The sequence below is a fragment of the Lampetra fluviatilis genome, chromosome 39 (genome assembly GCF_964198595.1).
Source record: "Lampetra fluviatilis chromosome 39, kcLamFluv1.1, whole genome shotgun sequence".
Taxonomy (NCBI): domain Eukaryota; kingdom Metazoa; phylum Chordata; class Hyperoartia; order Petromyzontiformes; family Petromyzontidae; genus Lampetra; species Lampetra fluviatilis.
This window is the reverse complement of record NC_136313.1, coordinates 3,826,874-3,838,646: the sequence shown is the minus strand read 5'-3', so window position 1 is coordinate 3,838,646 and position 11,773 is coordinate 3,826,874. Positions and strand designations below refer to the sequence as shown.

The window sequence follows — 11,773 nt, the reverse complement described above, 5'->3', positions numbered from 1 at the left end:
CTCAAATATTGTAACTCAATTTTAACCCACTTCCCAAATGTGGTATCGACTGCAAACTTGATATACTTATGCCATACTGATGACAATACTATATTCTATCATAACAGATAAACAACATATATTTTAAACACTTTTTTATGTTATGTTTAGGCTTGAGTCTAATTGTCCACGGTCAACTGACGTTGGCTGTAATTGGCCACGGTCCCTTACGTTATGACAAGCTTCGGGGCCACTTCCTGGAGTCGTGGAGTTCTTCCATTACTCGTACATTTCATAAAAGCGTGTTTTAAAACAATTTTTTTTTTAAATATTACTTGTTTTTTACATTGGTCACATTTGCAATTTCCCCACACAGACCAGGGCCAGCAGCACGACGGGGCGGATGCCCGACGGCCAGTTTGAGCCCGTCTCGTGGTCAGTGTGGTTCGGTGGCACGCATGTGCCACTGCCTGGGACAATGCATTGACACTCGGCACGTGTCACCGTGTTGTCTTTGTGCAGTTTCATCCGAGACATTGGCCAAAATGTGACGCGTTTGAATATTATTTGCATAAATCGTATCGCTAATTGCGCAATCGAATGTATGCGATCAAGTACAAGCGTAACAAGAAGAAAGTCTGTTTAGTCGTTTTTATTTCATAAAAAAATCATATTTACAAATAAGATATTGCAATTGCCGGTGATGCACATCAACAGTCAAATGTAAATTCGTAATAAAGTTTTTGGGTGAGATCGCGTTCAGATGATGACGTCATGCTGCTCGATTTAAGACCGGAAGCAGGTGGATGGCTTCACTATTCTGGCAAATCACCCGATGATGCTGGATGTAATTACCAGAGGTGTGGACTCGAGTCATGTGACTTGGACTCGAGTCAGACTCGAGTCATGATTTTGATGACTTGCGACTCGACTTGGACTTGCATAACAATGACTTTGTCCCACCTCTGGTAATTACCAGCGAAAAGTCGTATTCAAATTGTAAATCGTGGATTTACTCTCCAACACAACGGTGGGCTGAAGTAGTAACTAATTGGCGTTTTTGTTGGAGGGTTTCGATACATTTATACTGATTTCGTACATCAAGATGGAATTTTGTAGGCCTCGGCAACAACCAGCCACGACTGAGAGATATAACTTCCGGCTGATGATGCAGTCTTCTGTGCACGATGTGCTACGAGAGAGGGGCAGGGCATTCGTTACCTTCCCTCGCTTCACAGAAAAAGTTAGAAGGGCATCATCACAAGCCTGCCGTTGGAGACTATCGGGTTACCACCGTCCAGGTAAAACCCGCGTGGGTGGAAAACCCAGATGGATGACAACCCTACGACGAAACACCGGCCGCGCAAGATGCCCGTCGTAGGCGATCTGGCTTTGACCCGAGCAGCCCAGGAACTGGCACGTTTTTTCAGGTGGCAGAAATCGTTTTGAAGCGAGATCCGATTCCGATATTTGCAATGGGCTGTAAGTGTATGTACATGTACGTTGAACTTCTTTCGCAGCGTACGTAGCCAACCGTAACAATCGGAGGTGCGGGGGAAGGACAACAAACAAAACACAGTTTTGATAAAGCGCTAAGAAATATGTCCGGGTTTGGCCGAGTGGATAAGGTGTCAAAACGCAGTTTATTCTGGCAAAGAACCACATCTCCCGATACCCAGGAGTCCAACCTCTGACCATGCAGGTCTCTACGGGGTCTCTCTCCGCACTGTCCCCCACCTCAATTACCACCCTCTTCCCGGGCGCACGCCGGGGTGCGTAAAGCAATCCCACCCCAAGCTTCAGAAATGGGGATAAGGGAAGGGTCCCTGTTGCTAATGCCAGGGGTTCCAAATCTCTACGCGCACAAAATAACTTAATGTTCAGTACGGCCTGGCAGCACCCAGCCATCGCTCACAGGTTCTATTCTACGCTCGGCGTATGGAGGCAATGTGGTTCCGGAGCCGAGAGCCAACGTCGAGGTCTCCTTGCCACGAACGAGGGCCTCAGGAGAGCATTCGTCTGTGTGTTGAACTTCTTTTGCACCGTACGTAGCCAACCGTGCTAATGGGAGTTTTGCTGCTACTCCCCCATTGAAGGAGAGCGGGTTACGAGTGGTTGAGCCAATTTGCGGGCGGGAGCATCGTCCCGCCGCACAAACGAGGAGAGCGCCGCTCGACCAAGAGCCAACATCATGAGAAGCAGCCAGAACGTCAGGCCGATGGAGCCCGACACCTGTAGGAGGCACCTGAAAGATGATCCTTTCGGAGGCACCTTCGGCACGAGCCCACGATGATCCTCTGGGTCAGATGACGTCCAGCCTATTCGGAGCATCGCGCACAGAGGCGTTTGTGGCGGTACTAGTTTTAGAAAAGTCTTAAAACGAGATTTATTTTGACGGTGGTGGTAGTGTTAGAACTATCCTTCATTTTTGGAGGAGACACCCGTAGAGTCTGTGGGGATCCTCTTTTAGGAACGGCCTGCATTGGTATGTTTGGCTAAATCCTATATGAGGACTATTCTACATATTAGGAATTAGTAACTGGAGAAAACACAAGCATACAGGAACGATAACACTCAAGACACACTATCAGAACGGACATGCAGTCAGGAATCCACTTGCTGTACTGCCAGCTCTTGACCACTTAGGCTCCGCAGAGTCGGGAGTTTCACAAATCTTCTTCATCCACCAACCCTCGCCTCCAAAAGAGCCGTATTACAGCTGTCCACCACCCCATACCCGGTCCCATCCAGGTTCAGGCATCCGCACCAAAACGCTTACGTAGGCCGTGAACGATAAAATTGCACGCAAAGCGGCCAGCGCAGTCTCTGTCGATGATCCTCACACCGCTGGCACCGGCGTTCGACGGTTCAACGAGTGAGAGCGACGACGGGGGGACGTGGCGATTTGTTCGGGCAGCAGGTGTCGATCCTAGGGGTCTTGCAGCATCTGCAGCAGGTATTTCTCAATGGCGGTCTGGGCTGGAAAGAGGCATTACAATCAAGGCATCAATAAATATATACACATATATTTATATATATACACACATATATATAACTCATCCACTTAAGAGACAGAAGATTTGGGAATGCGCTCGCCGCTGTGCTACCGCTCGCACAGACACAAAGACAAAGATCACACGTATAGCCTAAACAGCCTATTGGGACAAGTGCTGTTAGCACGCAGCACCTATCAAGGCCGGCATAGCACACAAGGGGATGGGTGACCAGCGCCACGCCCGACCGATTGTCTCCCTAGCGGTGATGGTTACACAGCGCACTAGGTACTCATTTGAGGCTGAGTCGACTTAAGGGAGGCCCAGGACTGGTTCAGATAATCGTCACTGGTTGGCCGTGAGCAAGAAATGAACTCCGGTTCCCGGGTTCGTAGTGCAACACGCTAACCGCTACACTGCCGCTCCCCAAAGACACACGCACAAAAGATAAAGATCCCACGTATAGTCTGAACAGACTGTTGGGGCAAGTGCTGTTAGCGAGCACCTATGAAGGGGCCGGCACGGCACACGAGGGGGTGGGTGGCCAACACCACGCCCGGTCACCTTTGTCTCCCCAGTGGTTATGTTTACACACCACATACTCATTTGAGACTGAGTCGACTCAGGGGAGACCCAGGAAATGTTCAGCTAATAGTCACTGGTGTTGGCCGTGAGCGGGAATCTAAGTCGGGTCTCCGGGTTCGTAGTGCAGCTCGCGAACACCTACACTACCGCTCCCCACACATACTCAGTCACACAGGCACAAACATACAATGGCAACGACACACAATTAACAGTTTTCAAATTCTTGAGCGTGAAGCCGCAAGACAAGACAAACCAGTGCGGTGGCCCAGTGCAGCTGCGAGCTCCAGTGCGTTTAGTCCCGCTTCCGTCTCCGACATCACGTCCGCTCCACTGTCTGTGACACACGTGCACGCAAGGAGTTATACAACGCAAGGCAAGCAGCGTGGCATATGTTGGTTCCAATCCAAGCCATCGACAAAACTGGTACTACTTCGCCTCTCAGTCACAAAGGTCAAAGCAATTTTCTGCTCAAGTGAGCATCAAGGTGGTGCTCAGCTCAGATTTCCAGGCCTGAGCCATTGGTGGAAAATCCTCATTCCTATGGCAGAGGCGAGTCTATCCACAGGAGAACCCCTGTTGACTTCCCCACATTGGCTTGTTGTCCTTCCCTCGCACCTCCGATTAGCACGGTTGGCGCGAAAGAAGTTCAACGTACACACACACAAGGTGGAATTAATTTTATTGACCCCCAGGAGGGATGATGGGCTGAGTCAGCCCCCAACCAGAATTTCAACTCGCAACTTTACGATTGCGAGCCGCTCTCAAATCGATTGCCAGCCTCTCGCCGAGCCGCAGTAATGAATGTACAATTTAGAATAAAAGTTGCTTGGTATTTTAACCCTTTCCCGTTCAAATAACGTACGTGTATATCATTAGTTTTACTTCCGATTCAATTCCGATGACGTACATGGAATGGAACCAGAAGAAAAACTAAAATAAAATAACTTTATCGAAAACGAGGCTCCCACAACGCCATGCGGGAAGGCGTTTGGCACAGTTTGGCACCAGCTATTGTAGAGTGCGGTCGTGTCGCTACGGTTATCTGCGGTGAATAAAACGTCTTTCAAATCAACGGCGCTACACCCCTCTAAATATAAATTAACGCTGAACCGCTTGTACGTTCTGAGATTCAGCAGTGAACGGGTCCCACCCTGAGTGAGAAGTGTAAATGGGTATGACGGGAGACCTTGAAAAAGTTTTCGAGGTATTGGCGACTTCAATGTCGACACTAGTGCCATGAGGTTGTTGCATGAAACGAACGGGTCCATATCTTACTCAGTAGAAGCTCCACACAGCGCACGTGGTTCCCATGCACAGCATACAGAAGGGGTGTCCCACCGTTCTGTAAGCACAGAGAAAACACATCATGTCGCTTGGAGCACGTGCCGTAAGCGAACACCCATTCAGGCTGGCAACGGCGCGCAGGAGGAAGAGGTGTGCTCAGAAGCAAGTGGTATTTAGAGCCTACCCTAGGCCTATAAAAATTGTAAACTATTAACTATTATATATTTTACCTAGGCGAGGTCCACTGAGCTATATAGCTCTTCAGAAGCGACCAATGATAGCTCAGGGAAGTGGCTTATCATGCGGATATTTATGGTCCCAAAATACTCCAAACGCATGTTTCTAAATATAGAGGCAAAAACCGGTGGATCCGGAGAAAAATCTACGCGGCCACGGGGTGGACATGCAAACTCCAAATATACACCCGCGACCTCCTGTATACCAGGCGAGGTAGTTAACATCTCGCCACCTTGGTGCCCATGGTGTGGTCAACTTATTTAAAGTAAAGTCAACTCGGCCTTCATTAAGTTCCAAGTGTGTTGTGCGAACATCAGCGCTGGACAGGGTTCTGGCCACACCACCACTTTGTGCGAGCCATTACCAGCCGTTACTGCCCTCTGCTGACAACATGCGTGCCTGCTTAGACGCGCACACACCGAGTGGAGCCACATTGCACAATAGTGGAAGTAGGGGACGAGGCCAGGGTGGCGAGCGACGGTACGCCGTGCGGGCGGGCGGGCGAGCGAGTTGGCGGGGGAACGGGTGAGCGAGTTGGCGAGGGCGCGAGGGCGCTCACCCAGTCGTAGACGTTCACGTCGGCACCGCGCAGCAGCAGCATGTGTGCGATGTCCGCGTGCCCACTCGTGCAGGCAAGGGACAGCGCGTTCTCCCGCTCGCGCGCCACCGCAAACGCACACGCACCCTGCACACACACACAAAGTATAGCCAAAGTATAGCCTTACAGACTACTGGGGCAAGTGCTATTAACGAGCTCCTATGAAGGCCAGCACGGCGTACAAGGGAAAGGGTTGCCAGCACCACGCCTGGCCGCCTTGTCTCCCTAGTGGCGGTGTTTATACACCGCACAAGGTACTCATTTGAGGCTGAGTCGACCTAGGGGAGGCCCAGGACCCATTCAGATAATCAACTCTGGTGTTGGCCGTAAGCGGGAATCGAACTCTGGCCCGTCGGGGTTCATAGCGACGCACCCTGGAGACACACACAAACCAAAGAATAGCGTAACATACTACTTGGACAAGTGCTGTTAGCAGGCAGCTATGAAGGCCGACACGGTGCACGAGCCAGCGGTGTGGGCAGCACCACGCCCAGCCACGAGGTTGCTGGGGTAAAGGAGCGACGCGACCATCGCTGCTGCGTTCCCACAATCGCCGCTACCTTCTTGAGCAGGAGCTCCACCACGGCGATCTGTCCGTGCGCGGCCGCCCACATGAGCGGGGTGAGTCCACGCTCGTCCATCACGTCCACCATGCCATCTGTGGAGGGGTTAGATCACGGCGGCGGGAGGGACAACACAGAGAATAGCGGAAGTTGAATGGACAGAAAAAAAGGGGCAAACTAAATGAGAAAATCCATCAGCGTGATTATCCTAATTAATTACCTACGTGACTTTATCGAAAAACCTAAGAGTATGAATCCTTGCAGTCACGAAAGCTTCAAATCTAGAATTAATTAACACCGCATTATAAGCACAGAATACATTCCGCCGTGCTATAACGGCTATCAAACTGGACTGGCAATCCGGTGGTTGCAAAGTGAAATTTTCCGGAGCGCGGCAGTTGAAACATCGGGCAGATTTCTTAAAACCTCCTGGCCTCCATCCACACCCAGCTGTAGAACTCGGTCGAACGGCAGGTGGCATGCGGTGGGGTAATGTGTTGGCGCTCCTCCCACCTCTAATGAAATATTTTTTTATTTACCAGATAAGGCTCACTGAGCTATACAGCTTTTTTTCAGATGTGACCTGGCCACAAATGATAGCTCAAGGAAGTGGCTTATTTCGTGGAAGTTTATTGCAGCCAAAATACTCTAAATGCATGTTGATTCTAAATGTGGAGAGGAAAACCGGAGGACCCGGAGAAAATCCACACGACCTCGGGGAATGAGATATACAAACTCCAAATATACAGGGGTCAGGGTCGGAATCAAACCCACGACCTCCTGTATACCAGGTGAGGTAGTTAACATCTTGCCACCGAGGCACCCATTGTTCTACATCAAATACTAGACCAAGTACCCGTACAGCACCTATCTCTAGAGCTGCCTGCATCGGAGGCCTTTCTACCAGCAACGGCATGAGCAAGAAATTACAGAGATGCACCTGAACCATCTTTACAATATGATATATAGCTGGCTGATGTTTCAGAAAAGAAGGGCCAATACCTGAAACGTCAGCGTCTTATAAGACCACGTGAAAAGCGATAGCACATGTTGTAGATGCATAAGCAATTAAGAATTTCGGCCAGCAGTGGAATAATCACTGCTGATTATTATGAAAAGGATAACGGTGACAGGAGACGGCCGTGTTCTCACCTTGATCCAGTCTTAACGTCAGATTCTGAAGCTCCCCCTGAGCAGCCAGCTGATGGAGCGAGAGTTCTGTGGGTCAAGGGAATGGGGCATGCGGGTGACAGGTCAGAGAGCAAGCGGGCGGCCACGGTGCCGAGATGTTAACTACCTCGCCTGGTATGCAGGAGGTCGCGGGTTCGATCCCGACCCTGACGCCTGCTGCTGTACATTTGTAGTTTGCGGTGTCTCTCTCCCCGTGGTCGTGTGGATTTTTCTCCGGGTCCTCCGTCTTTTTTTTTTCTCCTCCACATTCAGACTCAACGTGTGTTCGGAGTATTTGGCCGACATACATTTTCCACAACGACAAGCCACTTCGTCGAGCTGTCATTTGCGGGGGGGGGGGGGGGTTAGTTCGCTTCTGAAAAAGTGCGCTTACACAGCTTAGGGCGAGTGAGCCGCGTTGGATGACGATTGACTCACTGGCGAGCAGGCCCGGCGTGTTGGACACCTCGTTTCCCCGCTGCTTGTTGGTGAGCGCCGTGGACTGCTTGACGGGCGAGAAGTGCTTGGCAGCCGACGGCGTGTAGTTCAGACGCGTCGGGGGACCCGGCTCCCCCAACGGGGACACGGGAACACCGCTCTCCGCTGCATCCCGTGACCACAAGATGGGCAAGGTGAGAAGGGGCGGGGGGTTTGGCAAAGGTATCCTCCAGCGTCACGATCTGAAAATATCACGTCCCCTACCGCTACCATCTCACACCTCGACTCCTATCACCATGTCTACCACCAGCCCTATGCGTGTTACTACTGTATGTTGAACTTATTACCCACCGTACACGTCCTCTCCGATTAGCACGGTCGGCTAAGTGTGTGGTGATGATGGGTGTGGCGGGGGAAGGTGGTTGTAGGGGTTTATGGTGGTAGCTGTAGTGATGGTGTGGTGGTAGTGATCACCTTTGATCACCACAACCATCATCACAACCATCATCAATACGACCATACCAGAAACGTGTCAAAGCACCACAACCATTAAAACAATCAACAGCAATCCCCTACCATCACGTCTATCCAAGATCATACCACCATGAACCCCGTCACCACCAAATTCAACACCACAATCACCACACCAGTATCACCAAAACAACCGCCACCACGTCTTTATCAAGGTGCATTGAAAAATGTTGATACTCCGACTGACGCTCCTACTGTTGTGGAGTGACTCATGCAGCCAGCTATGGCTGCAGAGTTTGGTAGTACATGTTGACGTCGTTTATTGTGAAAATTCGGTCACAGTTCCTATGACCACTGTTTCATTGCTTTTATGGCTTTATTTTGGTGATTTTCGAAAAGTTTTTTGGTTTGGCCATGTTTGTTATAGTACAGAGTTAGACTGATGGCCTTAATATAAGTTGTTTTGTGGTTGTTGTTTGACTTGCATCCCACTGGGATTTTTGCACACAGCGTTGGTATACGGTGCTTTTTATGCAACATTTTGCCGTCTTTTTTTGGATTTTCTGTTTGCACTCAGTCACATAGTCACTTTAAGATGTTTTTTGTTCATGTTTTTTTTTTGTTGCGGTTGCACCCGATTCAAGAGCCGAATGGCTCACAGGGCTATACCAAATCACTGAAACTGAAATCATCCCCAAAGACAAAGATCCCCCGTGTAGCCTTAACAGACTGCTGGGGCAAGTGCTGTTAGCGAGCGGGTGGGTGGCCAGCACCACGTCCGACCGCCTTTGTCTCCCCAGTGGCGATGCTTAGACACCGCACCAGGTACTCATTTGAGGCTGAGTCGACCTAGGGGAGGCTCAGAACAGATTCAGATAACCATTACTGGTGTTGGCAGTGAGCGCGAATCGAACTCGGGCAGCCGGGTTCGTAGCGCAGCGCGCTAACCGCTCCACCACCGCTCCCCTTCACCAAGACAAAGGTCCCCCGTGTAGCCTTAACAGACTGCTGGGGCAAGTGCTGTTAGCGAGCGCCTATGAAGGCCGGCACTGCACACGAGGGGATGGGTGGCCCCGGCAAACCCCCTCGCCACCACAAAACATTCGAATCCACCTCCAACATTCCCATTCATCACCCCCCAAGACGACCACAACAACCAAACGTGTCCCACCACGACCCCTCGACCCCTTCTCTCCCGGCCACCGGCTCCGTGTCTGGACCTTTGAGGAGGACGGAGGCGACCTCGAGGTCCGAGTTGACCTGGTCCTGGAGGTTGAGGCTGTTCTGGGCGTTCAGCGAGTTGACGAAACGCGAGCAGCCCTTGAGATCGATGCGCCCTGCCGAGGCCAGCTCCGTCTCCACGCCGCCCGCGGGCGCCTGGCCCGCCCGGGGAGGAGGAGGGGGAGCCCCCAGTGCCGGGGACGTGCTCTTGTCCTCCATCATCGCGCTGGGTGGGGGGCCCCGGTGGCGAGAGGGGGGCCCTCGATTTTGGGGGGGGGGGGGGGCAGGCGAAGTTGTCACGACGGCCTGGCCGGTCGGGACACGGGCGCGACCATTCTTGGTGAGGGGGGGATTTGGGGGGATGGTGGGAGGAGTTATCACGACAGCCACGGACGCGACCATTCTTGGTGAGGGGGAGATTTGGGGGGGTGGAGGGGTGGAGGGCAGGCGAAGTTATCTTGACAGCCACGGACGCGACCATTCTTGGTGAGGGGGAGATTTGGGGGGGTGGAGGGGTGGAGGGCAGGCGAAGTTATCTTGACAGCCACGGACGCGACCATTCTTGGTGAGGGGGAGATTTGGGGGGGTGGGGGGCAGGCGAAGTTATCTTGACAGCCACGGACGCGACCATTCTTGGTGAGGGGGAGATTTGGGGGGGTGGGGGGCAGGCGAAGTTATCTTGACAGCCACTGACGCGACCATTCTTGGTGAGGGGGAGATTTGGGGGGGTGGGGGGCAGGCGAAGTTATCTTGACAGCCACTGACGCGACCATTCTTGGTGAGGGGGAGATTTGGGGGGGTGGAGGCAGGCGAAGTTATCTTGACAGCCACGGACGCGACCATTCTTGGTGGGGGGGAGATTTGGGGGGGTGGGGGGCAGGCGAAGTTATCTTGACAGCCACTGACGCGACCATTCTTGGTGGGGGGGAGATTTGGGGGGGTGGGGGGCAGGCGAAGTTATCTTGACAGCCACTGACGCGACCATTCTTGGTGAGGGGGAGATTTGGGGGGGTGGGGGGCAGGCGAAGTTATCTTGACAGCCACGGACGCGACCATTCTTGGTGGGGGGGAGATTTGGGGGGGTGGGGGGCAGGCGAAGTTATCTTGACAGCCACGGACGCGACCATTCTTGGTGAGGGGGAGATTTGGGGGGGTGGGGGGCAGGCGAAGTTATCTTGACAGCCACTGACGCGACCATTCTTGGTGAGGGGGAGATTTGGGGGGGTGGGGGGCAGGCGAAGTTATCTTGACAGCCACTGACGCGACCATTCTTGGTGAGGGGGAGATTTGGGGGGGTGGGGGGCAGGCGAAGTTATCTTGACAGCCACTGACGCGACCATTCTTGGTGAGGGGGAGATTTGGGGGGGTGGAGGCAGGCGAAGTTATCTTGACAGCCACGGACGCGACCATTCTTGGTGAGGGGGAGATTTGGGGGGGTGGGGGGCAGGCGAAGTTATCTTGACAGCCACGGACGCGACCATTCTTGGTGGGGGGGAGATTTGGGGGGGTGGGGGGCAGGCGAAGTTATCTTGACAGCCACTGACGCGACCATTCTTGGTGAGGGGGAGATTTGGGGGGGTGGGGGGCAGGCGAAGTTATCTTGACAGCCACGGACGCGACCATTCTTGGTGGGGGGGAGATTTGGGGGGGTGGGGGGCAGGCGAAGTTATCTTGACAGCCACGGACGCGACCATTCTTGGTGAGGGGGAGATTGTGGGTGCCAGACCAGAGTGGAGGATAACGGAGTCATCGATTCGGACCTGCGATGTAGGTGGGTGGGGGTAAGAGGGAAATCGTGCGTACGACGATCGATTATTCGCGACTGATGTGTTCCTTGATGTGTAAGAAATTCGATGCGCGTGTGTTACTGATTCACGTGATTGATCCACTGCTGGATGACTGCCTCCGTTGTCAGAATGTTAAGGACAATGGCACGGTGGGTAGAACGAGGCGGACAAATGCAAATGGGACGGGACGAATGGACATTCGAGAGAAGTGCTGGAAGCAATCGGGGGGCGATAATGTGCGTGCGAAATCAATACGAACGAGAAAGATGAAATGCAAAACAGAACAATTGAACATGCCCGGAACGTCGCCTTAGTATGGAGGTTTGTTTATTTTAAAGGCCACAAACACAGTGCGACTGAGTTTTTTTTTTTAAATATATATGATTTCTTCTTTCGCACCACTGCCTACAGATCGGCAGTATCGCCTGCATTAATAATAATAAAAAA

The 11,773-nt window shown here is 52.3% G+C and overlaps 1 protein-coding gene across 1 annotated transcript; it reads right to left on the bottom strand.

The window, feature by feature from the left end:
* Positions 1–705: 705 nt before the first annotated feature.
* On the bottom strand, positions 706–9,813 carry ANKRA2 (ankyrin repeat family A member 2). Its single transcript, XM_078874495.1, has 8 exons — positions 9,539–9,813; positions 7,848–8,012; positions 7,392–7,457; positions 6,237–6,334; positions 5,638–5,763; positions 4,833–4,899; positions 3,811–3,891; positions 706–2,958 (listed from the first exon to the last, which is right to left on the bottom strand). The coding sequence occupies exons 1-8, from the start codon at positions 9,759–9,761 to the stop codon at positions 2,909–2,911; spliced, it is 876 nt and encodes a 291-aa protein (XP_078730621.1). The 5' UTR covers positions 9,762–9,813; the 3' UTR covers positions 706–2,908.
* Between the last annotated feature and the right edge of the window lie 1,960 nt (positions 9,814–11,773).